Source organism: Rissa tridactyla, chromosome 8, assembly GCF_028500815.1.
Source record: "Rissa tridactyla isolate bRisTri1 chromosome 8, bRisTri1.patW.cur.20221130, whole genome shotgun sequence".
NCBI classification, from domain to species: domain Eukaryota; kingdom Metazoa; phylum Chordata; class Aves; order Charadriiformes; family Laridae; genus Rissa; species Rissa tridactyla.
Window position 1 is genome coordinate 44,849,626 of NC_071473.1, and position 25,981 is coordinate 44,875,606.

General features: G+C 53.1%; 1 protein-coding gene across 1 annotated transcript; it reads left to right on the plus strand.

The window, feature by feature from the left end:
* The first annotated feature begins 9,649 nt into the window (after nucleotides 1–9,649).
* On the plus strand, nucleotides 9,650–24,745 carry LOC128914346 (mucin-2-like). The gene is made up of 5 exons (XM_054213216.1): nucleotides 9,650–9,766; nucleotides 19,501–19,971; nucleotides 21,066–21,383; nucleotides 21,546–21,712; nucleotides 22,533–24,745. The coding sequence occupies exons 1-5, from the start codon at nucleotides 9,700–9,702 to the stop codon at nucleotides 22,575–22,577; spliced, it is 1,068 nt and encodes a 355-aa protein (XP_054069191.1). The 5' UTR covers nucleotides 9,650–9,699; the 3' UTR covers nucleotides 22,578–24,745.
* The last annotated feature ends 1,236 nt before the right edge of the window (nucleotides 24,746–25,981 follow it).

A 25,981-nucleotide genomic window follows, 5' to 3' on the forward strand; every position in this document is an offset into this window, starting at 1 on the left:
TCCCCAGCGAGCGCCGCCGCCGAGCCGCCCACAGAGCAGGGGCGGCACCCAGCCAGGAACCGCCCCTCCCTAGCAGCCAATCAGCGCCGGGCGGGGCTGGATGAACGGCGGCCATCGACCAATGGAGAAAGGAAAACTAGGCGGAGGGATTCGCAGGTAGTCCACGTGAGTATTCCTTTCTAATTGGCCAGAAGTCACTTGAGAGGCAGGCAGCTTGACCAACCATGCGAGAGACAACAACTCCCGAGACGCGAGCGGGAGCCAGTGGCAGGAGTGAGAGAGGGGCGTTGCTAGGGGCGCCTCGCTTTCACTGGTGGAGCCTTTGAAGGCGGGCTATAAATAAGAGAGTTAGCCAGTAGCGGCGCGGTGCGCGCGGTGACGGACGGGCAGCAGAGCCAATCCCCGTGTGTTTATAGGCAGCGGGGGGCGTGAAGCTGTCAGAGGAACGGGCATTGCGGAGGGCAGTGAGTCCCGGCAGGCCGCGCGCCGGTGCCGTGCTAGCGGCCGGTCGAGCCGCTGAGGAGAGCCCGGGGTCCCGCAGCGCTGAGGAGGGTGGGGGATGACGGACTGTCCCGGTAACGGACTGTCCGCCCGGGAAGCGCAGAACCCCCGTCCTGTCGGAGAGGGGCGACCCCCGCGGGGCCTTGCTGCGCACCTCGGGCCTGCGCCGGGTCGGGCCTTCCAGCAATACCCAGCTTTAAAGTGACAGTAATTGGGCTGCGTGGCGGCATCTCTGCTGTAATTGCCCCTGGGTACCCGTCCCCCTACTAACGTTTCCCACAGGGTTTGTCCCTTGTTCTGGTCTCTTCCTCCCTGCAGCTTTCACAACTTCGGTGAAAAGTGCTTCTGGTGATGCTCTCGTACTTTGTCAGCACCAAACATGAAGCAATCAACACAAAGACAGGCCAGAGCCGATTTTCTCACACGTGAAGTCATCGAGACGAGTCAGTCTGGAAAAGGCACTTATCAGGGCTCTGCAGGAAGACGTACAAACTCTTCCTATCTGGGAGACAGTCCCTTCTCCTCCAGCGCAACCATTAAAGTCCTCAGCGCGCTCCAAGCGTGGTGGAAATCCTGCTATTGAATTCTGCTTACTTCAGTCCATTTTAAAAACAAGACTCTTGTTGGAGCCTACAATATAAGAAATTGAGATTATTGTTGTTGTAAACATATCTAATAAATTTGCTAGGACTCCCAACACAGCTTACATCAGTTTAAGGGATTAAGGGGAAAAAAAAAAAAGCAGATGAGATCCAAGTAGGGGCATAAAAAAACCAGGAAAAAAACCAAAAACCACCACAACGAACCACATGGCATCATCAGCAAAGACAGACGATCTATTGAAGTTTTCCTTTGGATTTATGGTGCCATGGTGTCAGTCACAGCAGAGGAGCATGCTGCTCTGCCCCTCGAGTCCCTGCCTGTAGCCTGCTTAATGCATCTCAAATTTTCTGAGGTTTTGGCTGCCAAGCTGTAATAAGCCTGTGATTTTCACATACAAACTGGTATTTTTCAAACTATAACTTATCCACATGTAGGCAGCTTGTAGCAGGTATAGAAAAAGATACCATCCTTCCTGCTAGGACACGCTGCCAAGCTTCAAGTATCTCTTCCAAAGCACGGCAGGACTAGAACATCTCATTAAATGGTTGTAAGGGGGGTTTGGTTTTGTTTTACATTGGCAAGGGATTGATTTTTTTTCCCTGACCTCATCCTTGGCAAAGGCTGAGCTATTTTTTATTGAAACTCTTCAAAAAACAAAGTTCATTTGCTGTAGAGTCTTGGATAGAATTACCATATCCCAAACAGTTAAAACCAGCAGAGTTATAACTAAAAAGGGTCTCAGACAAGAACACATTGCTCAACCTTGCCATACCATATTAGTAATATGTTTTCTCATTATCCTTTATCATTAAGTTTACATCTAATCTTTTCAGCTCGATCCAAAATGTGCTTGAGGGTGTTTTATGTTGGAAACATCAACACCAACTCTACAAATAATACTGAACGGAGATTTACCATTACAGTTGGATTAAAATCTCTACTCTGCGTTTTACTTTAGTCTCAGAATTTCACCCAAGTCTACAGTGAAACTTTCTCTGTAAATTTAAATGTAATAATTTCTGCACAGGTAATAGCTTAAAAGTATTTTGTGTGGGGAAAAAAGTTGTCCTGTTTTCTTAATTTTCCTTCTCAATTTCCTTCACAGGAAATTTTCCCACACTCCCAAATGTTAAATATCAACTGCATGCAAACAACTATTCTAATGACAGCTCAAACACAGGGTGCAGCAAAGCCTTTGTAATTAAGCCATTAAACAATTATTATCATATCCATCATATTTTAATCAGTGAGGGAGCAGATGGAACTGCTCAGATCCGTCATTGTCGTCTGCTCTCTGACACTCGAGCAGAGCTGAGCTCCAGAATGGGGCTTTTCATCAAAATGTAAGTTTTTAGAACTTATTTTTTTTAAAGTTAGGTTTCAACGCTGTGCGTTTTGATGGGATTTATCCAAGCGAGTTTAAAAGACTTTACAGAGCCAAGCCTGGAACACCGCGGTCCCCGGGGTCGTTCGCTGTGCCGGGTGCAGTGGTCCCTGCGGCTTTGCTCCCCGTTAGAGAACCCCCCGAGCCTTCTCTCATCTCGCTGTTCCCCCGGTGTGTCCCTCTTCTGGGAGCTGGTCTGGAAGCTATTCGCTAGCTTCAAGATGACATCTGGTGGTAGGTTTTTGTTACTTCTCGTTTTGGGAGCTAATCCCAGCACTGAAGCAAATGAATTATCTTTCCCCAGTTCCTCATCATAAATTTTGCCTCTTTTCTGCTTCCCAAACAAGATGTACCTTGCCTCTGCTTTTGGCCTGCATATGTCTTACTGGTGATGTCCAGGAATGCAAAGTAACGTCATTAACATATGCCAGTGTGATTCAGTAAGTTATGTCTCAGTTAGAAACACTCATACTGTGTTTGACACAACATTGCATGAGGTCCTGTGATGTATGTCGTTAATCACCCCTGTTCTGAGAGGGAAATAGGGTCGTCTTATGACCCCTCCTATGACTTTATCTCAAAGGCAAGGCCTACGGTTTGAAAGCGGAGAAACACGTGTTTTGCTGGCGACCACGTGCCTATGTACGTCAACAGCAGAACCTTTGTCTGAGAAAGTCCCTGTCCCTCCTTGCAGCTGGCAGAAGTACCCTAGCAAATCCATGGCCTTAAAATCTGCAGAACACGAGTGGCTTTTCCAGTCTTCCTCTGTTTCCCGGAGAGAGGAAAATGAACATTGCATTAGGAGACTCATCAAAGACAGTCATCAAAGGCGAAGTTTTGCAGATGTCACAGCGTACTTCGTTCTAAGGACCTCTCTTTTGCATCCCAGAAGGGTCACGCAGCCTGTAAATGCCGCAGGAAGCTCCACTCATGGTGGGTATTCCCCTCTCCTCTGGCTGCCCCCGGGCTGCTGCCCCATGCAAAGATCACCCGCTCCGAAAAACAGCTCTGTGGCTTGCGGTTTGCTCCTCTCTGCTCTCACACCGGCTCTCCTCCCCAGACAGATTGCTTTGGCTTTTTAAATGTAACCGGTTTAGCAAAAGAGCAGCCGAGGGTTAACTCACAGGGTGGCAGTAAAAATAGACATGAGAGAAGCTGGGTGAGAGCAGGCAGGAGGGGGAATTCCCTTCCTCCGGGCTTTGGAAATGCCCCCGAGGCAAAGAAGTCTGGGACATTTCTCCTGCCCAAGGAGAAAGATGCTGTGACGTAGCCACGCAAGTTTCCTCCACTGTAGCACAGCAGGTGTTTTCCCCCACAGAGAGATTTTGTGGGCTTCAAAATTAAACGTCAGGCAACAGGGACTGTCTCTCTCCCCTCCCAGGGGACCAAGATAGGGGTATGGCTTCGAAGTACTGTGACAAGATTGGGCATTTCAGTGTTTTAACCCATTAAATACTTTATGTAATTAAACCCGTTGAGGAAAAACATCTTCTTTAGGCAGGATTGATCAGTTTCTGCTCTGATTTACACCGGGGGAGATCTGGAGTCATGTCACAGGAGCTGGAGGAGAGAATCCCAGCGGGACTGCCTGGAATTTGCCCTTGTCTAATGTCAATGCTGTTCCTTTTCTAGCCCTGTCCTCGGTGAACGTTTAACAGGACGGCCATGAAAAATGATCCCTTTAGGCTTTCAGTCCCACACCAAACCCCCTGGATTTCGAAAAGCCTCTTAATGGGCTTTCCTGGAGGAGCATCCTCCCACCCACACCTCCCTCAGCCAGCCTTGCAGGTGGCCTTTGCAGACCAAGGTGAGGTTTGCTCGTGGTGAGAGGGCATTTCCCACAGCTCTGAGCAGGGGAAGGCACAGCTGGGGCTGTGCTTGGACCGTGTGCTCCTTGTCATGTCATGACCATCCTCCTGGCAGCAAGGAGGGCTCGGCGGGGCCTGCCTGCATGCTGTCCTCTGGACAAGGATTTACATGCCTGCTGATGAAGAACAGGGTTAACGATTCTGTCTCACCACCGGTGCGGACAAGGCAACCAGCGTGTCCTTGTGCACAAAGCCATGCGGCTGCGTCAGTCCAAAGCTGGCACCGTGCATCTCTGCACGAGACCTGGCAACCATGGGATTGTCAGAGCACCTTCCACGTTCCTCTTCCAGGAGGCTGGGCAGAGCCCAGGCGGGAGGCTGGCAGCAGCACCAGGCACCCTGCCTCGGGAGCCAGAGAGGGCTTGTGCTGGGGCAGATGGATATTCCCATTTAGGCAGCTGCCCTGCTGCGACCAGTGCCATGGTCCTGTGCTCCCCTGCCTGCTCATCATGGCCATCTGCTGTCCTGGCTTCGATTCAGAGCATGTCCACACTGCCACGGTGCTGTGGCATGGCTATAGCCAAGCTCCTGGTGGTACCGCAGGCACGGAGCGGCACAGAGCCGGACAGTTTGCTCCATCATGCTCCCAGACACGAGGCATCAGGATGGTGAGCCAGGACTGAGCCTGTGACACTGTACCTGGGTGGCTTCAGCCCTGGGGAGAGCCCGTTAGACCATGCTCCAGCCCTTAGGAGCTGAGGGGCAAAGGGTGAGAGCCCAGCGCTCAGGGCAGGCCTGGGGCATGGCTCCTCTCAGCAGCCCCTGAGCTTTTGGGTCATCTGATACCAAAACATTGATTTTGTAGGGGAAAACCTTAAACACCTGCCAAAGGTGTATTCACAGCAACACCCACCAGAATGCAGAAATATGGACTTGCACTAACTTGGACCATGGTGGACACCCAAAGAGACCACACAGCCCTATTAAGCACCAAGGCCACCAGCACACACGGCCATCAATCCCACCGCTCCTGCCCCATGCCAAGGCCCAAAAGGGTTCCTGCATTGCCTGGTGCACCGTCCTCACTCCCCAGCTAAGCCAACTCCCCTCTGGGATCAAAGCACAGCTTTTCACCTCCCCGGGCTGCGCAGCAGCCTCCCCTCCTCTGGTGACACTCTGCACATTTGCTGCCCTTACCTCTGCCATTACAACGGTGCAGAGACCCGTTGTGGCACTGGAGTCAGAGACCTCTGCCACAGCGGAGCTTCAGCGTGTCCCCCATGGCTACCCTGAGTTTCGGCACCCTCAGCTCTGCCCCTGCTTCCTCCGGCCTGGACTTTCTGCAGAGTTTCAAAACCTACAAGCATCCAGCTGCCAGTGGATCCATGCTCAGCTGCCTGAGAGACCACGCTCTCGGATCAGCACGAAACTGTACATATTCAGGTCTCCCAGCCCCTTCATTCTCCCTGCCTCCTTGAGCCAGCAAAGTCCCAGTGTTTATTATTCCTCTCCCAGAATGGTTCTCTGTCTCCGGTGTTTTGCTGTCTGATCTGCTTTTTCTCTTCGGTTTTGTTTTTCCTTTCTTCCTTCGCTGGGCTACAAAGCTGCGAAGGGCCCTTGGAGAGGGAGATGAGTCAGGACAGATACGCAGGGGGAAGAAGACAAGCTCCCAGCCTTGAAGTCAGGTTCACTGCCTGCGTCACTATTATTAAAAATAGATGAATGGCAGTGCTCTTTGCATTGGAGGAGCAATAGAGGAGATGTAATATCCCAGGCTGCTGAGCAAATGCTCCCTCTGTCTGCCTCCAAGTCACTCAGTAGCATCTTCCGCTCTTTGATAAATTCTTTTTTCTTGGCTCTGACTTGTGAAATTTAATTTGCCTTTCATAAAAAACTGTTTTAATGTTTCAGCCCTGGGGAGGGGGAGAATGACTCACCTTGGATTAGCTCTTCTGCTCCAGTCCGTTGGCTACCAGCTCCCTTGAGACCTAAAAATCCCTTCAAGTGCTGAGTCGTCCCCCTTTGAGAGCAGCTTCTCTCTCCATCCCACGGTGAAGTGCTTCTGGAGGATGAGATATATCCAGGGGTGATATATGGGCTCGTCTGCCCCAAGACCAACTCTGATCATGCCCAGCCCTCCTCAAAAAGTGAGTTTTCAAGGTGGCATGGGGCAGGCTGGGATCTGCTGCGCTCCCGGCAAGGGCTGGGTGAGATGTGAGCTGGCCGTGCTCCCAGTGCCCATTGGCACCCGGTGGCAAAGGGCAGAGGACGAAGAGGCTGAAGCGCAAGAAATGGGAAGATTTATGTGACCCCAGAGCCCAGGTGAACCACCCGCGTCCCAGCAGTGCTGGCCACAGCTGCCATCCCTCTGCCCAGGGCTCCCGCTGCTGCCACCACTCACCTCTGGGCTGTGTGAAAGAAGTGATTGCTTTTCAGATTGCGCGGGGCCGCGCTGGGGTGACAGTGGCAGCGGGACCAAAGCTGCTCAGCTCGCTCAGGGGACTCTCAATCCGTGTCATAGCCCGGGCTGGGGGACACAGCCCAAGCACTGAGCTTATGCATCTCTCCCAGGGCCAACGTCCCGCCGTCCCTCCTACCTACACCCTTACTTCCCCTCAGCCCTTTTGCTGCCGCTATTTTCCACTCACTTGTTTTCTATTATCTGCTTCTTCCTATTAAATTAACATAATCAACATTATCATCTCTGGCCTGCCCTGTGCTTTGGCTGACAGCCAGAAACAAAAGGACAAGAGCTAAATAAAGCCACTGCAAGGGAGAGCATGACACTGGCAGAAGTCGATGCTGTGGTTTTTGAGCACAAAACTTTCCTTCAGAAGTTATTCTAAGTCCTCAACTCTGGTCTACACGCTGCACGGGTTTGCAAGGGTGTTCACAGTCCTCCTCGAGAACAGCCCAGGGCAACAACCCCCTGAGCAAGTCAGAGCCCCTGTATAGCCCACACGAACAAAAGGGGCTGCTGCCTGGAATCTGAGGGGAATATTTTTGCTTGCTCCATGAGAAAGTGGCCATGAACCAGCGGGATGTTAAAGCGCTCCTTGGTTTTCCTCCCTTCTCCAGGGTGGGAGAGCAGCAGTGTCACCGCAAAGACACTGTCACACTGATGCAGTTACTTTTCTCGCTCCCATCTGCCCCTTCCATGCTATGGGGAGCCGAAGGTGCCTCATTAGTGTGTTAATCATAATCCTAATGAGTGCAGAGAACAGCTAAAGTAATAGCAGTGACCTGCAGGGGGGCTCATCTGCCCAGATTTATTGTGCTGGTCACAAACCCCTTGGGGAGCGCCAGCCCAATCCTCTCCTTGTCCCCCAGCTGTTGAAGATACCCTGTGCCATGTCTACATGCTTAATTAACGCAGAGGGACCAGTAACCTTGACGACTGAGAGCCGCTATCTACAAGCCAGCTGAGATGGATATCGTTTCGGCATCTCCAGAGAGAGACCAGAGGACAGGCATGAGTCAGAAGCTTGCAGGCGTCGGACATGCTCGTGGAACCGTGGTGGCAGCCAGCAGCACTGACATCCCCCGGAGTTCATGTCCTCCTCAGAGATGGGTGCCAGAGGGGTGGAAAATGCCTTGGTCCCTCGCTGGTGAGATTTGGCAGGCTCCGAGGTGCCGGGTCGGGTGGTGCACACTGTGGCATCCAGAGCCCAAACCTGTCTGGCGCAAAGGAGGTTTTGCTCTGCTGGGCAGCCCTGAGGCATCTGGGGGGAGCAGGAGACTCTTATAACTTACCAAAAAGTTGTAAATATGCTTAAAAATAATTCCCCTTAGAACTGGGAAATTTCTGCAAGCCCAATTACTTCTGCCTTCACAGGATGCCAGAAAATGGTACATCTAGTTTTGGTGGTGAAAAGTAGCAAGCAGCTAGAAATACATTCCCAACGAGGGGCTGAGATTTAATTATTATTTTTTTTAAGAGCCAGTAAAAGATGTGTTCAGTTCTACATCAGATCAACCCTGTTCTCTTCTACCTGCCTCTGAACTGAGGGCAGGAACTACCAAGGAGCCCCACATCGAAGAAGGAATACAAGACCTCTCAGGGGAATACAAGACCTCTCAGGGAACAAAATTATCCATTTCCGCCTTCCTCCTCTGTCCCGTGGTGATGCAGACATGGGTATCAGGATGGAGAAGGGGACCCACAGCCCCACCTCCGGCAAAGCAGCCTGAGAGAGGGTCAGCAAGGACCATACCATGACATGGGACCCTCTGATGCCTCTGAGGTCCCATGTTCTTTGTACCTTATGGGCGAAGGGCACCTTCCCAGACCAGAGGACCCCCAAACCTTCCCATTGTTTCTGTGAGAGCTGATGGGGCAGGACAGGGGGGTTCACGCCAGCAGCACCACATGAAGCTGGGGATGGGGAGGAAGCACCGTGACAAAGAATTCGCAAGGGGGTTTTTGGACCTGCCAGAGAGCAGCCTGCGTGCAGGGTGACTGGCCAGGTGTTTGGCCACCACCAGCTTCATAATTGGGTTTCTTCTTCAGAAATGGTGACCAGAAGAGAGTGGTCAGACTTTCTGGAGAATGGCTGCTGGCTCAGCCCTTACAATGCCTGGATGAGGCTGGCGAACCCCCAGGATGCTGGGAGGGGTGTGGGGCCAGGGGGTGCCCCACAGGCCGCAGGATGCCCTGAAAAGACAGCCGTGGCATCTTGAGCACCCAGCTCAGCCCAGGCCAGGGCAGCATCCAGGGGTGCTTGGAGCAGCTCTGCACCCGGCTGTGCCCACAGACCTGGGTACCCCGAAACAGTGCTGGGGCCCCAGGGCGATGCCCCATGTCAGGCTTGGCCACTGTCCCCATCCCTGTATGAGGCAGCAGTGGGGGTGCCATGAGCTATGCGGAACCAGACTAGGGGACAGTGAGGGCCTGGACCAGGGTCACTTGGACCAGCATGGGGTGACAGGGCAGTGCAGGACTGGACCGGGACGCCTAGGACAGGGAAGGACCGGACGCGGGGTGCCCTGCCCGAAACAGAGGTGACCAGTCCGAGGATGCCGGGGCCGGTGCGGGACTGGACCAAGAGTGCCCTGCCCGAACCGGGGGTGGTGGGGACCAACAGGCGATGCTGAGGGCGGTGCCGAACAGGACCGAGGGTTCCGGGGACCGAACCGGGACCGGACCGGGAGTGCTCTGCCTGAAACGGAGGTGCCGGGTACCGAACCGGGAGGGGCGAGCACGGTGCGGGGACCGACCGGGGGTACCGGGGCCGGACCGGACGGGGATGCGGGGGGTGGTGGGAGTGCGGGGGGTGGCAGAAGCCCCCGCCCCGCGCCTCCGGGGCCGGGGCCGGACCACGTGCCGCCCGCCCCGCCCCGCCCGCCGTCCCGCCCCGGTGCCGCCCCGGTGCCGCCGGCGGAGCCAGCGCGGATCGGCCCAGCATGGAGGGGACGCGGCGCGCCCTGCTCCGCTTCGCCGCTGCCTGTTGCCTGCTCTGCGCCCTGCCAGGTACCGGGGGCGGCCGCCCGAGGGGTGCCGGGACGTGGGGCGGGCGGCCCGAAGGGTCCCGCCGGTCTCGCCGCAGCGGGGAGCGCAGCGCCGGGGCAGCCGTCGAGGCAGCGCCGGGGCCCGGGCTCCCCGGACCGGTGGTGGGGCTGATGGAGGAGGGTCTGGGGATCCCTTCGCGGGGACGGAAACCTCCGGGGAGTAGCGCCCCGGGCCTGGCCCCGAAACTCGGGCTAAGTGCCCCCGGCGCCGTCGCCCCGGCGGGCGCGCAGGTAAGGTCGCCCAGAGATGCTCGGAGTCGGGGGGCGGCCGGGCGAGCCCCGCTCGTAAGGCAGCAGCGAGGCCGCCCGCCCCGGCCTTGCCCATACAAGGCAGCTGCAGGCAGCGCTCGTCCCGCGGGCGCTGCTCCCCCGCCGGCAGAGCCGGGCCGGGTTCGTCTCCCCGGCCCAGCGGGGAGCCCGAGGGGATGCGCGGGGAGGGGAGCAGCGAGCCCGGAGGCACACCCCCACCGGCATCCAGCCCTGCGAGCCCCCCTGGCTTCCACCCTGCAGCTCTTGAGTGCCTACGAGCCGCTGCTGAGCTTCCCACCGAGGGGACCCCGGACAAAGCCCGAGCTCTGCTGCTTCCTTGCAGGCACAGGGTGTCCGTCCCGTCGTGCTGCGGGAGAGGAGGCGATGCCGGTGTCTGGGACGGAGCAGGAGCCAGACCCCGGCCCCAGGCAGCCTTTTTCAGGCTGTATTTCGGCTCGGCTCCACGAGCAAAATGTCCCCACGTGGGCAGGCGCAGTCTGCAGCGTGGCGCTGACAGCCCCTTCCACCGACACACACGCTGCCGAGCCCTGCCGCATGGCTGGGAGCGTGCCCCGAGTTGGGGGCCTGTCGCCATCCTCTGTGACCCTGGCAGTGACAAAGTCTGAGCTGGCATTTAGGGGCTTGTCTGAGGCTTGGGAAGCAAATGTGTTTCCTCTTCTTTGCAACTGAGAAAAAACCCTTGGCCAGACCTTGGTCAGATCGCAGCATGGTGACGGCAGCAATAGAGACCAAGGGGTGACATGTAGAAACTTGGTTTCTAATAACTAATTAGGCTGAAAACACCCTAGTATAGGGGCCTGCGGGGCTGAGCCCCGGCAGCGAGAGCAGTGCTCAGGCTGAGGTTTTGGGTGCCGGATGTGGTTTGGCTGGGTTTGTGGCTGAGCACAGGGAAACAGTCCTAAACCTGTGCCCTTTATGTGGGCAAAGCCTTGGGTAACGCCGCACTCCCTGTGCGAGGGTGGCTGCTCTGTGGTGGGGTGCAGGGAGGTGACCCACCGCTGGCAGAGGAACAAGTCAGGATTTCCATTGCCAAGAGGAGGAGGAGCTCGGGGCTGCTGCTGGCTGTGTTGGCCCCACGTTTCGCAGCATTTCCTGCCCCTGGCACACTGGGCTACCCCCACAGAGTCCCCTGCCCCAGCTGGCTCATAGGAGCCCTCTTGCTGTAAAGTCCAAGACTTAAATTGCTGGAGCGTACCAGAATTAAAGTTGCACTGGCTTTTTCCTGGGATCTTTCATGCTTAGTGTCCCAATCCCAAAGTCCTCTCACAGCCTCAGGAAATGCAGCTGGCCTGGCCCTTGTCCTCATGGCTTTTAGATCCACTAGCTAATTCCAACCACAGTTGAGAGAGCAAATGTTTTGTGAAAATAGATGGCATGGAAGAGATACCACCAGTAAAAAAAATCCCCATGGCAAGCACAACCCTTAATGAGACACCAGAGAATCCCAGCAGGACAGTGATGGGGGAAGGGAAAGGCTCACCCAGAGATTGGCCCCAAAGTCGACAGTCCCTAGACAAACCCGTCCAAAATTGGGCTTGTCCTAGCTCCATGAGCTGGTCTCTGCCCTGCTCCCGGTACAGACCCCTTTTGCCCCTCTCTGTCCGGCAGTGCCTGTTCCCATTCCCTGGCTGGGTTTGCTGCGGGGCCGCAGAGGGGCTCAGGCTGCCGCATCCCCTGTGCTCTGCCCACCCCGGCCTCTCAATGCAGCCTTTCTTCACTGCCTGCGGAAATCCACTTCCTCCAGCACCGTTAGTCTTACAAATAAAACCCCAAGTAATTTTGGCCTGGGCATTTTGCTGCCTTCCCCTCCCGCACCGAGCTGCCTTGCAAGTGGAGGGGACAGTGCAGAGCCAGGACCGGCACAAGGGCAGAAAGCCCTGTCTGTTGGCACCCAGGGCTGTGCATACAGACAGGCAGTGTGTCTGTTTGCAGAGCCCTACAGTCAATTTGCCATGATTTTTTCCCCCTTGTTTGCCCAGGGTGAAGGGGGAGTGGATGGACCCAACTCCACCCTGGCTGGACGGCTCCAGCCCTCCTGCACCCAGAATTGAGCCACAGCTCAGTCCCCTCATCGGAGTGGTACCTCCAGCTGTGTGGGGTAACCTCCAACTATGGAAGCCAGACCCCAGCCCCGTCATGTCATGCCCTCAGTCTTCAATTTCTGTACGTGCTCTTCCCCCAGCCCCATGTGTGGGGTGATCTTGGCTCCCTGCTGCCCTTCCAAGGCTTAAGCCGCTGGGCGGGGGCGAAGCACTCCCCTCCTTCAGCTTCCTTGGCCCCATCCCTCCTGGCAAAGGGGAGCAGCAACAGTCCAAAGCATGGAGGCCCCTCTCCCTCCTTCGTTTCCATTGAGACCCTCTGGGTGGGCAGACACGGTTCTTGCTGCAGGGGTTTCCACAGGACCACCTAGCAGTGACGCTGGCTGCCTTCTTTCCCCACCACACTCTGTGGGGCAGCTCTCACAAGGCTCAGCATCACTTGGGTCTGGGGCTGTGTCCTGAGCCCTGTGGGGCTGCTCAGGGCAGGGCCAGGGCACGGGCTCCCCCTGCATGACCCAAACTGTGGCTGCTCAGGGCAGGATGCATCCTCAAAGCCCCATGACCCATGAAACCAGGAGCCACGCAGCTGGAAGGTCCTTGGGGCTGAGCAGATTTCCTGATGTCCAGACTCCCCCGAGCTCATGCCACACTGCACTGGAGACCAGACTCCCTGCTGACATGGGGCTGCTATTAAGGCAACCGGCTAATTAATTTTCTCCTAATGATGTGAGTGCTTCCTCCGCTGCAGCTGTGACTCCCAAGGTAAGCAGGCCCAGGGCTGGCTGACGCCAGAGCTCCCCGCTGTTGCTGTATTTTGGGGGTTACAGAGCCGTGCATGTCCCCAGCAGCCTCTGGGCAAAGGGTTCTTCATCATGGCTGAATCCTTTCACTGAGGAACAAAGCAAATAATGTGGGAGCCTCCTGGGCACCTTCTTGCCAAGGAGGGTGCTTTGTAGCTGCACGCAGACAGTGGAAAATAACTGGCTGGTGTGATAGTGGTGGCTGAGCAAGGCAGCCTGCTCTCCCCTCTTGCCCTGCCACGGGAATTTGGGATATGACCCCTTGCCTCTAAATGGGGGATCAGTGATGGGGCCTCATGGAAGCCTGTGGGAAAGCACAGTTTCTTGCATGTCTTCCCACCCCAGCTGGGTGCTGCCCTTCTCCCTGGCTCAGGCACCAGCACCACTGCACGCTCTGGGCACGTCTGTGCTGCTTTATGGTTTTTCCTAGTACTGAAGAACTCAGGCTCGGTGTTTATGGTGCTGTTTCCAGGGCTCCTCATCTCTGCTTTTGCAACACTTTCTCTGCCCAGCTCTGTCATCCCACCATCGGCTGGTCGTCTCCATCCCAAATGCAGTGCCACCAAATGAGGCAGTAGCACTGTCACACTCCTGGCTCCCCTTTTTTGCTTCCCAGGGGTGCAAGCTTGAGGCCTGGCATCTGCAGATACCCTGGGGAAAGTGTCTTCCTGCCTGCCCGGACAGGCTGGCCGCTGGGGTGTCCCACTCAGCGCTGCGCTCGCTCGGTGCCCCATATCTAATCTGAGCCCCGTCTCGTGCTCAGCTCGTGGCCACCTGCCTATTGGGCTGGAAGGAGCTTCTCGGTCAGAAGACCTAGTTTCTATTCCTGTCCCTTACTGCAGCCCTTGCTTTGCAGCGTGCCTGGCCTGGCAGCTTTCCAGGGCTGCACTGGGTACTCAGCACCCCCACTTCAGTTGTCCCCCCCCAGTTTTGCTGCCTGCGCAACAGGGCACGGCTCAGCTCACAGAGGCCACGTGGGGTACGGTGAATTAACTTTCTGCCGCACAAGAGCTCCGCTGTGGTCCCCGAGTGGGCTGTGAGGTCTGATCTGTCCCTGTGCCTGGAATCCTGGCAGCAGACGGAGCTGGTTCAGCCTCTCTACCAGGACAGGGATGGTGCCAGCATCAGCCGTGGCAGGGAAAGCACTGGTGCCTGCAGCAAATGCAGCCCAGGGCATCCTGCCTCCATCGAAGCCCTGCAAAGTATCAAACTGGAGTTGAGTTTACAGAGAAGTTGCCCTTCATACCAAATCTGCGTCTCTGAGCCTCACTTCATCTTGGTGAGGGTGTTTGCTCTACAGCATCCCCGGATGCGTCTGGCACCAATTTGAAGGGCTCCAGAAATCTCTTCTGCCGCTTGTTTTTATTCCAAGATCTGAGTTAAGGAGAAGAGGTCAGGCTTGACTGCTATCAGCAGCTACTCCAGTTCTGCTTTTAAATGAAATGAAGAACCTTGGTTCTAAATCCCACTACATGGTTTTATTTGCATTTGTACTCAAGCTCCTTTTCCTTGAAGAGGTTGTTTAATTACCGTTGGTTGGTAACCATAAAAATGTAATAACTGGCAACAAAAGATAATTTCTACACTTAATGGAGTACTTTGCTAAGCAAGAGGATATAAGATAATTGCTTAGATACATAGAAGTTACAGCTTATGCTGTTACTTTTTGAACATACTATTAATTTTGCACTTTACTAGGTTGTTTGCGACTTAAGCTGTTACACTTAAATGGAAATTGTATTCAGTTAGAGCACAAAAATAGCATTTTAGAAGGGTTTGGGTGCCTTTTCAATGAATCAGAGTAGTGGTTTGACATGCATTCTGTAGGAAACTGATTTAAGTGAGGTGCTCTCTGCAGACAGTGACAGCCTGTGCAGGAAGATACATCCTCACCAGGGAGCTCTGCTCCCATGGGCACTTCTTCTGGAATCCTTGTGGATCCTTTCTCGCTTTGTGCTTGGCTCTCACCTGGCTGTCTGTGTGCCTCTTCCAGCAGTGACTGCAGCCTGCACCCTGCTGCCCTGCTCTCCCTTGAGCCGTGGCAGCCAGCCCGCCGCTGGCTTCCTTACCTTTTGTGGCTCCCTTATATCCCACCCTAAGAAGGATTTTAGAAATGGTGGTAAAACCCATGGGTTGAAGTTGGGTTTGTGTTGACCCTCGAGGAGCTCAGGCTGCTGTTGCCGGCTGAGGTAGGAAGGAGGATGCAGAGGATGCTGCTGGGACTGGAGCAGGAGGGTTGTGGCAAGAGCTTGTTCACAGGCTGGTCCAGCTGGGGCCCTGTTCTGTCTTGCTGCTCTGTTTTATTCTGAGAAACAAATAGATGGTGGGGTGGTTGCTATGGCAGAGGATGGAGGAGATGTCCCTGCTCTGCATGGCTGCCCTGACTGGTTGTGCAAACCTTCCTCAGCCCCTCGCTTGGCCCCAGCCCTGAAACTTGGGCAGGGAGCACAAAACAGGAATGGCCCCCGTCTCCTGCAGAGCTGGCTTCCTTCACTCCTCTCTGTAATGGCATATTTATACCATGACTGCTCTGGAGCTGGTGGGAGCTTGAGTTGATATGTGGAGGTCCCTCAGTGTCGGCATGCAGTGCTGGAGAGGGGCTGAAGCTATGGGATGATGCTCAGAGCCCTCCCTTCCCTCTTGGATCAGGGAGTGTTTCCCACCCTTGTCCAAGGCAGGGGCTTCTCGGCTGGCTGCATCCCTCCTCCCTTGGGGCCTCTCTTTTCCTTCGCCCCTCTCGTTTCCCAGACAGAGGTCACTGCAGTCAGCACTGTCTGATGAGAGCTGCCGCTCCAAATCCACCAGCCCTGCCCTAATGTGGTCTGAGATCGCTGGTTCTCACCATGCGCAGACTGAGCCTGGTGGTTAGCACAGATGTGGGGGGCTGTAGCCAGGGGACCACCAGCCAGCTTCGCTTTAGCAGGCAGTGCAGCATAACCAAAGCAAACCCACCCCTGGCTCCCTCTCAGGGAAACAGAGATGCTGTTATTATCAGAGTTCTGGCTTGCAGCTGGTCCTGATGCTTCGCTTGCAGTACAGTCCTAGTTGCGTTATTAGAGATCCAAGGGTGACTGCACCTTCACCAGCTGTCCTGGGGTGCCACAACTGTCAGGCCTTGGAGGATTACCATCCCAGGGATGGTGAAGCATCCATACTAACTTCTTCCCCTTCCATCTGAGACAAAGGCATGGTTCCTTCCTGTCGGCAGGAGCTGATGAGAGCAATGCCCTAGGCAATGCAGCCACAGCCTCCCTGGCATGTGGTGCAGGAAGCAGAGCTCCTCCAGGAAGACGCCAGAGTAACGAGCTCTGACCTGCGTCTCTGTAAGTAACTGATAAACAGTTGAAAACATCATCGCTCAGTGACTGGAGCAGCAGCGACAGTGCTGGAGCTGGGGATTTTCCAACTTGTCGGGCACCAAGGAGCCAGGGCAAACCACAGTGTCTGGACCCTGGAGGATCACAGCTGGCGTGGGGTTTGCTGGGTCTCAACCAGCACAGCCAGCCGCAGCGGCTCAGCAGGGCCGTGCTCTCCCTCTCTCCCCTGTACTGCAGGGTTTGCACCGGTGCTGGGTGGGAATGGATTGCAGTAGGTGATAAAAATGTGGTAAAAAAAGTTGTGGCATTGCAGCAACGATGTAGCAATCTTAACGCAAGACCCTAGGCTGGTATTTAAAAAAAACAAACCCCAAAGTAAAAGTCATTAGTGCTTTCACTCTTAACACCCACACACTCACAAGCACCAAGTTGCACCTATTGAGTATTTCCCCAGGTGCTTTGTTTGGTGGCTGTGTGCTGGCTTTGGATCTGTCCTTACCCCTTAGGAGCTGGCAGACAGTGATGGTGATCCTCCGTCTGTCCTGGAGTGATCAGGATTTACTCACTGTCCTTTGTTTCCTTGCCCATCTTGAGGCTCTTGCCTTGTTCTCTATCTTCCCACCATCATCTCTTAATGGCTTGAGTCTGTGTTAGCCTGGTTTAGGCTCTCTTTTGTTTCCTGAGCTGGGTGTGCTGAGATGGATAACATGCTAAACCAGGTGCCATCAGCACCTGCCCTGCTCAGAGGCCTCTGAACTGGTGCCCTGCTTTCCCCATCCTGTGCCATACTTGCCAATTTTAACATCTCTTCTGCAATTCTCTATAAACCAGGTTTTACGTGCCACAGTGCTGTGTTATGCCAGGCCCAGCCTGGCTGCTGCTACAACAGAAGGCCTTCTGCAATGGTCCTGCTATGTTTCTGTAGAATGCGGGGCCAGAGCAGACTGTCCGCCCAGGCACCACTTCCTTGGTGGTCATGGACATCGGGCAGTTCTGTGGAAATGAGCCGTGTGGCTACTCATGGAGAGAAGAGCTTAGGGAAACACTACTCCCACTAGCTCTCCTTCTCGCAGACGGCGGGGAGCTGTGTGTGCAGCCCATCGTTATTTGCAGGGTGGGGAGAACGGCTTGTCCCCCTGAACCCCCCTGGCAGAGATGACAGCTCCTGACACTGCAGGGAGGTACCCTAGTGTGTAGGGCCCAGACTCGTCTGCCTTCCTCCTGGCTTTCCTTTCCTAGCTAGAAACTGGCACAACCATTTCAGAGTTGCTCAGGTCTTTGTGCAAGCCAGCTTTCCCTCAGTCTTTCCTCTGCGTGACCCCGATCACAGCTTGCCACCCTGTGGGAGGCTGCCCCAGACACAGGCCAGCTATTCAAAGCAGCACGTAGCCAGGCTCGCGGCTGGCCGGGCACCTGGCCACCACTTTTCCTGTTTACCCCACGGTGACAGTGCAGCTCTGTGTGCGTCTCTTGCTGTGTATGAGCAGGTAGTCGGGTGTTTACAGAGTGAGCATCTGCCAATGCCTAGCCGGGATCCTTCAGTGTTGCCCAGCTCAGGCTCTGGAGCTGCTGGGATCTCACCCCGTGGGCAGCATGTTGAATAGCAATGCTGGGTTTAGGGCTGGAAATTGTCACGTGGAGAGATGTGAGCCTGATCCCAGGAAACACAGTGCTCCGCTCTTTTCCTTCCACGTGTTACTGGTGTTAAGGGTACCCTATGCCTTAGCTCCATTTCAGAGAGCAGCTTGCTTTGTTTAGAGGCACATTCTGGCCAAGGACAGCTGGATCCAGGCAAGGCCAAAGGGAGCATCGCTTATGCTTTCGGTCTTCATGTTTAAGTTGCCCCAGCTGGGGCTCCCCTTGAGAGCTTGCTCTCCAAACGTGCTGAGCACGGTTGCGCTGCCTGATTGTGCATCCCCCAGGGGATCCCTCCTGGGACTGGGGCCCCGGGCTGGGGAAGCACAGCTCTGTCAGGCTGCTTCGAGGTTTTGAATTCTCCAGCTGGTTGGGGTACTGCAAAGGTCTCCTGAGGGAGATGTATTGTGTCCTTTTTTTAGGCCCTGTTAAGTGCTGTAGCTGGAGAAGAGCTCTGATAACTCTGTTCTGAAGAGCTTTTAAAAACTGCTGAGATTTTCCCAAAGCCTTAGTACAAGAGTGGGCTGCGTTGTTGGTGGATGAATGTTCCTTGGTTATGGCATTTGCCTCGGCTGCATCTCCACTGTGGAGAGAATGGGCAAGAAGATGGATTTTCTTCAGTACCTTTATTTTTTCTGTAGTTGGCTCATCATGCCTCTGTGGCTTGGGTAGAAACTTGAACAGAAATACTCAAAATATTGACCATGCGATGTTTTTAAATTGTCTGGATAGTCTGTCCTGATGCCGCTACATTTCTCTATTTTCTTCCTGTTTACACCCTAAAAAAACCTCACAGGATCCCTGTTTATGAACAGGCAGTGTGAGAGCCTTGTGGTTTTCCTCGTCCCGCATGCTGTCACACTGTCTAGCAGCTGTGGGTACAGAAGGGGATCCTTGCTCGCTCCAGGTTCCCACTAGGAAAGCTGTCCCTGTTTGCTGTAGTGGGAGGCTGAGCAGCTCCCCATTTCTATGACAACAGTCACACTTTATGGTGGTGATGTGTTCATAAATAGCTCATGAAGGCGGCTCCCAAAGTACAGCACCAGCTCTGTTAGCTGTAGTACTCTCTTGCTACCCATTTTACCTTTCCCGCTAGCAGCAAGCCCACACTACTACTAAGATGACTAGCAATATATGCTTTACCCTTGCCAGCCACAGACTTTTTCAACATTACTTTTCTGCACTTCATTGGGACAGGGAAGATAAGAGGACCTACTTCCACTTTTTCCCCACTTGTATTTTTTCTGCACCACTTCTGACTCTTTCTCAATGAACCAAGGAAGACTTACCTAAGTTTCTCACAGAATCATGTCTCAGGTGGTACTTTTAAAAAAACAAATCCTCTAAAAAGGTTTAAGAAGTGCTCCAGGGTAGAGGGGCTAGTGATGCTCCACAGAGCAGAAGCACAGGGGTTGAGGGGAAAAAGGGTAAAAGCAGGTCCCCTAGAGCAGGTCCCTGCCTCAGAGAGGCCAGGAGGACGGAGGACCTATTTGAACCCCTTCCCCAAGTGTGAACCTGTGCTGGATTTGGAGTTAAGGGGATGGAGAGGTTCAGTTCCTGGCCTCCCTCTCTCTTTCTCCTCTCAGTGTGGGATCTCTGACAAACTTCTCAGCATTTCTTAACTCTGTTCCATAGGAGAGGGACAGGAGACAGCAGAGACCTCAGTGACACCATCACCTTTTCTTAGCACAGTGCTAACCTCGCATCAGCCAAGAGAAGACTCCGACTTCAGTGCAGTGACTACTGCCATTCCCGAGACAAGCCTGGAGAAAAACTTGACTGCTGCAACACTCAATACCACTGGAGCCCACACTATGGAGATGGAGGATGCCTCCATCCCTACCACCCCCATGGTAGGCTCCAAGGCAGAGAGACTGGAGGCTTCCACCACTGCCAGCCTCGGGGACGTCACAGTTACACAGCATGAGCTTGACAACATGAGCTTGTCAGTCAACAGCAGCACTGAAATCTCTTCCCCTACCCTGACTGCTAGTACTCTGGAAGAAAACCAGCCCAACCATGAAGTCGCAGATCCTTTCAGCACAACTGAAGAAATGGATGACGCCAGCAGTGCAACCCCAACGCCTCCTCTGAACAGTGTGCCGGGTGAGGCTTTGCGTTTCCTGTCTGTGCAAAAAGTCCAGCCCCAAGGATGCACAACCTTGGAACTTCTGTGAACTCTCAGTGGAACTCGAGAGAGGAGAAAAAGGGGAATGAGCCCCTAAGCACAGCCAATTCAGTGGGACTGACTTGCAGAGGTGCTGTTAGTTCAGTATCCTCTTTGCAAACCCCATTAATTATGGTATTAATTGTGCTGGCTGCTTTCTGATGAGGACATTGATTGTGTGCAGGGAAGTTCTTTATATATCTTATCTGAACAAACATACCTTAACAGTGCTGCCCAGGTGGGCTGTTCCTGCACCAGGGCTGGGGACTCGACAGGAACCTTCCCAGCTGCCTGCAGAACAGGGCAGTGCACCCTCCCTTAACACAAAGCATGGAGATGGGCAGGCACAAGCATCAGCCCATCCATGGGTTCCTGGGCAACCATGGGAACCCCTACTTATATTCAGATCCCTGTAGGCAGTATGGGGACTGGCTATAGGGTCTGCAATCCCAGTCTCGCCCACCTTGGGGCCTGCCAGGCTGTCACACACCCCTGATGCAAGGCAGATATTGATTGACCATTGATTTGCATGGTGTTCATGCACAACCGCATCCTTTGACCTGGCTTGTGTCACGGGGTCCTGCTGCTCTGTGACGCACAGACACAGCCTCAGGGGATGCTGCTACTCAGTCCGTGGGAGCTCTCTTTGTGCTTCCCATAAGGAGAGATGAGAGACCTTTCCCAGTCTCTTGCTCTGGGGTGGTCCCCGGCTCTTTGCAGAGCTGTTTGAGTCTTCTCTGCTCGCCCTTTGTCCCCAGAGAACAGGCCTTGTGGGCCCAGCTGGGGTTGGCTGACTTTGTAGATCAGCGCACATGAAAACCAAGAGGACTTTCTAAAAGTACTGTGGCTTATAACATGGCTCAGCTGTGGCTGAGCTATAGGACCTGCTTGTTTTCCAAATGGTTGTCAATATGCTATTTTTCCTATAGTCCCAGCAGTCTTCCTTACAGCCTTGCTTCCATCTCATCCAGTCCCACAGAACAGTGTGCTTGCACTTTATCCTTTCACATAACTGCTTATTCCTCTCTTGCAGCAACAACTAGCAGCTCTCAGCTGGGCCATTCTGATGGGCAGACCGTGGGACCCACAGCAGCAAGGTCTGAAACCAGGCCAGGAACGAGCCCTGTGGGTGCCACAGAAGAGAGCACCATGGAGCCCAGAACCTCCTCTGCTCCCACCTCCACCGCATGGAGCATGTCCTCTGCTATTGCTTCCAGCACCGTGACAGTGAGACCCCTTTTGACCAGCTCCACCACTACCAGCAGAGCTGCCATCCCCACGAGCCCATCTGCATTGGAGCCTGTGCACGAGAAAGCTTCTGTGTTGGATGCTGGTGATGATGAAAATCCAGGTAAATGTGCTGCTTTTGTCCCTGCTGTCACAAAACATGGTAAAGGGTTGGGCATACCTCAAAATTCTTCTTGGTGGTACTGAGCAGAACCAGAGAACACAGGGCTTTGCTACTCCAGCCTTGAGGCTCTCCTTTGGCCTTATTCCCTTGGTATCCTTGCAGAGCTACCCAGTTCTCCTTTGGCTGATACAACGAGGGCTGATCCCTTGGTAATCACCGTGATCTCAGTCTTCATTGTCATGGTGGGCATCCTAGGCCTGGTGGGCTTCTTGAGATACCGCCAGCACAACAGCCGCATGGAGTTCCGGCGCCTGCAGGACCTGCCCATGGTGAGTAATGCCTTCAGCCCAGCCTGACATGGTCTGGCATGCTACTGGCTGCTTTGCAGTTCCCCTTCTACTACATTAGCAATGCTTTGGGTATTTGCAGCAGCAAGAATGCTGATCATAACTCCTGTTCCCTCTTAGGTCCCTCTCCTTCCATCCAGAGTTTGAATCAAGAAAGCAAGTCTCAAGGTTGACCACTAAAGAAGTTCTCTGCCTTCCCCTCACTCTGCAGGGGAATGCTAAGAGGTTAAAAAGAGAGAGAAAGGGGAGCTCCATCCAAACTTCCCCTGAAATGACACCTTGCTAGCCTCTCCTCCTGTATTATATTTGCTTTGTGACTATGACAAAGCAGATTCTGTGGTCTGTGCCAGGGAGGCTGTCTGTCTGTCTTGTGTTTGACCCTTTAGGGATGCAAAAAGATATGAGGGTTTCAGAGGCTGCATTAGCTCTGGGGAAGCTGCAACTAACTCACTGTGCTTTCTGGGACAGAGGAGTACCGATTCCCTTTTGCAGCTAGCTAGCAAGCTGATGCTGTTTGAAGCTGAGTGGAGTTTTCCACAGCTGGGGTTTTCCACATCCCTGTAGCAGGAAGGGTCCTCCTGCGTACACCTCTTCTCTCCAAAAGCTGCAGCAGGAGGGGACAGCAACAGTCCAAAGATCCAGGAATTGCACAAGGACAGCATTTGGGTGGATTGCTGAGCAGAAGGCCACACTGTGACAGTGTGGATGAGATGGCTGTGCTACCTGCACAGCGCTCTTCCAGGCTGGGACAGCATGCTATCGTGCAGACATCTCATTAAAGCACACTCTTCTCTGCTTCTAGGATGACATGATGGAGGACACCCCTCTCTCACTCTACAGCTACTAGGCAACCAGGCTGTCCTCTGGCTGGCTGGCTGAACTTCGCAGAGGAGAAGGCCTTGAGGACTTGGTCCCAGACGATCTGCTGAGGAATGAGGGGCTGTGATTTGCACACAACTGAAAGATCCTTTTCAGATGTCTTTTGGTTTTAGACATTTTGAATAGTTCAACGTTGAAGGTTTTATGCTGGGAATCAGAGCGCATGTCTGGCCCTTTCCTCCAGGCTCTCCTCGAAACAATGCCCTGAAGAGGTGCTCCTTTTAGTGTGGTGACCAATTAGCAAAGAAACATTTGCCATCACGTTCTGCATGGATCTTTTCTGTCCCTCTTGGCAGCTGCTGCTTTCAAAGGAGGTGGGCAAGTGATCCATACAAGAGCTCTTAACACTGGTGTTGTCAGCACAGTGCTAGCAAAGGAGACTGCTGTTTTCTGAGGGGGCCAAGGATGTGATCAGTTCTCTTGGGCTCCCTCTTGTTCTGTATTTTTAAGGTTGTTTATTTTGGTTTTTTTTCTTGCACTTTTTTTTGTTCCTGTTCCAGCTTTAGTCCTGAGATTGGCACTGCCCATGCTGAAACACCTACCAGAAGGGTGACAGACTGCTCTGCCTCCTTCCTACATGCATGCCTTTGCTCTTTAACCAGGGAAAACAGTTTTGTGGCCACTGGAGAAATGCCCTTGCTACTTGATGTTGCTTTGAAGTTGCTGGGAGGAAAAATCAGCATAATTTTAGCTTAACGGGGCTTGATACAACTCAATCTATTGCCAGTTAGACACACTAATTTGGTCTCCCCAAAATTAGGAAACTGGGTCTCCCATACTTGATGCTTTCAGCATACGCAAAAACTCCTTGCCCAGGAGTGCCTAGAAAATGCTTTAGTCCATTTTCCTGCCTGGACTGACACATGCCTTTCCTCAGGTACCTCCCATTTTGCTGCTAGCATCTGGTTGTTGAAGGTTGCTGTACACAACTAGTACTGCACTCTCTCTCCTCTGCTAACGCAAGGTCAAAGCTCCTTCTAATGTTGGTCTTTGAGCCAGTTGCTGTCTTGTCATGAGGACAGATCCTGGATGTAGGTGCCTTCCTCCCCTTCTCTTTCTAGGTGTTAGGCTGATTAGATTCTGCACTTTCGCCTCAAAATATCACTGCTGTAGACTGCATCCAAGGCTCTTGAGGTCCCTCAAGGAAACCCACAGACCAGAGCCTCTGAGTGTAAGTCTAAGGATCTTCAGGTGTCCTCACCTCAGAAAGACCAGAATGTGTGTGACATGAAAGTCTTTGTGTAATTAACACCTGCTCCTGTTTTCTAATTCATGTTTGACTGCAGGTAAAAAGAAACACATGCCTTCTCTAGAGTGTTTGTTTTTTGACTAAGCCAGTTGCTCCCTCGGGATACAGCAAGGGCTAGAGATTATCTACCGCATTGCTCTTACAAGCCTCAGTCTCTCCTCTCTTTTCAGTAGCAACACTCACTGACCTCACAAAGGACAGATACCAGGCCTCAATAGCAAAAGTACCTTTTTTTTTCCAGTGCCGTTATTGCTTGTCTTAGCAGGGAAAGGGGAATTCCCCATCAGCAAGGCTCAAATTATTCGCAAAGCCCAAAGATGGAGCAGAACCAGTCTGGGTCAAATAGATGAACTGGGTAAGGCAGCAGTTCCTCTTTCCTGCATACTACTTCCGAAGTGGCTGACAAATGGCTGCAGTGCAGTTTGGGTTCAGCTGTTGGCTTTGGCCTTGCATCTGTTTATCGTAAGGATGCCCAGTAAAATAGGGAAGAAGGGTTGGTTCTCTCCTACTATTATTGCATGAAAACTAAAGGGCAATTGTCACAACTCCAAAGCTTTTGTATCAAGCATTGTCTGCACAGAGCAATCTCCCTAGCTACAGACTTGTTTCCCCTGCCGGAGGGCAGGGCGCTACTGGTTTTTGGCACCAAGAGAGGCAAGTTAGTGGTGGAAAATAGAACTCCATCCTGGCTGGAACTGGTGCAGGCTGGCATAGCTGGCAAGTGTCTCTGCACACAAGCAAAAGGGCAGGGGCTGGTTGTTCTGGTTTCCCATGCATTGCTCTCCAGGGGAAAAGGGTGAGGAAGAAAACTCGCCCAACACCTAAGTGCAACTTTCTTTGTAAAATATGTTAATAGTGGATTTTTTTTCTGCAATAAAGTTACAAATGCCAAAGGTGTCCTAGTCCTCATATTTTCATTGCAAACATCTAACTGAAAAGCTTTTGTAGGTCACAAGGAATCCTGTGATAGTTAAACAGCAGCAGTTTGGGGTAGGAAGACTCACAGGGCTGATACTAGTGAAAATGCCAGGCAGCTATAAACCATAGTTCTGAGGGCTCAGGACACCACCTCCTGCTTACACTGCTGCTTGTCAGGGTCGTTCTCTGTCTGGGTTGACTGACATTAGTTTCTATGTGGTTAAATCAGATGGAATCTGGCTTAGAGAACTACACTAGACCAAAAAAAAAATCTAGCATACACCTTTAAACTCTCTTCCTTTGCCTCTGATTAAAGATATCCTTATTCTCGTCTGTTGTCAACTGGAACCCCAAACTCTATTTACGGAAATATCCAGAAAGACAGCCTAATCCAAACCTAAATAGCATCATCTGTCATGCTTCTTTCCATAGTACAGGAGACAAAGCAAATTGAAAGGCACGTACTTCTTTTTGTTTAGCTTTATGGCTGTTTTGAACTCTTCCCTTTGGAGCTCAGACCCACAGGGAGGTAAGCACTCATAGTTTATTTCAAAAGCCCAACTCTTGCTACAGACCTGCTAAGAGTCTCTTCTGAGCTAATAGTCTCTCCTAGCTGTTACAGTACTTAAGCAAAATCATCCAGCTCATGTCATAGACTGTGTTACAAGATTTTCTGATGCAAAAGCAAAATATGGTGAGTGAAACTACTTGGTCATTGGGCTTACGCTGTTTTTGAAAGAGTTCCTGCAACGAATCTAGAAAAGCAAATCCCTGGAAGATCTAAAGCAAGGGGAGAGCAGACTTCTTAGCCTAGCAAAGTGCTTGCTGAGTAATCTGATGACTTGGGGGTGAACTCTAAACCCTGCAGAGATTTCAGTCCTATCCCAACATACAGCCATACAAAATAGAAGAACTAAGTAACGGAACAAACATGCTACAACTAAGCCAGTCTTCTTGGGTCTGAAGTCAGCATTATTCTGGTGGTTTATATTGGAATTACCTCTGTTCTGCCTTTTTACCACCACCCCACTCAGGGCTGATTCATTCTTTGCAGAACAAAACTGCTGAGCTGCCTTGTTAGAGAGGTAGCACAGAGCAGATCTGCGTTAGCTGGAGAAGCAGCAGCAGGACAGGCTTGTGCAGGCAGCCACCCTCGGGAGGCATGAAGCTTACTAGTTTTGCCCAGCCAAGTTCTGACCTCCCAG

What these genes read in the sequence shown, in the direction of transcription:
- LOC128914346 (XM_054213216.1), top strand. Translation starts at nt 9,700, where the DNA reads ATGGAGGGGACGCGGCGCGCCCTGCTCCGCTTCGCCGCTGCCTGTTGC. An exon ending in TCCTCTGAACAGTGTGCCGG is followed by an intron (nt 19,972 to 21,065) that starts GTGAGGCTTTGC and finishes CCTCTCTTGCAG; the next exon opens with CAACAACTAGCAGCTCTCAG. An exon ending in GCCTGCAGGACCTGCCCATG is followed by an intron (nt 21,713 to 22,532) that starts GTGAGTAATGCC and finishes CTCTGCTTCTAG; the next exon opens with GATGACATGATGGAGGACAC.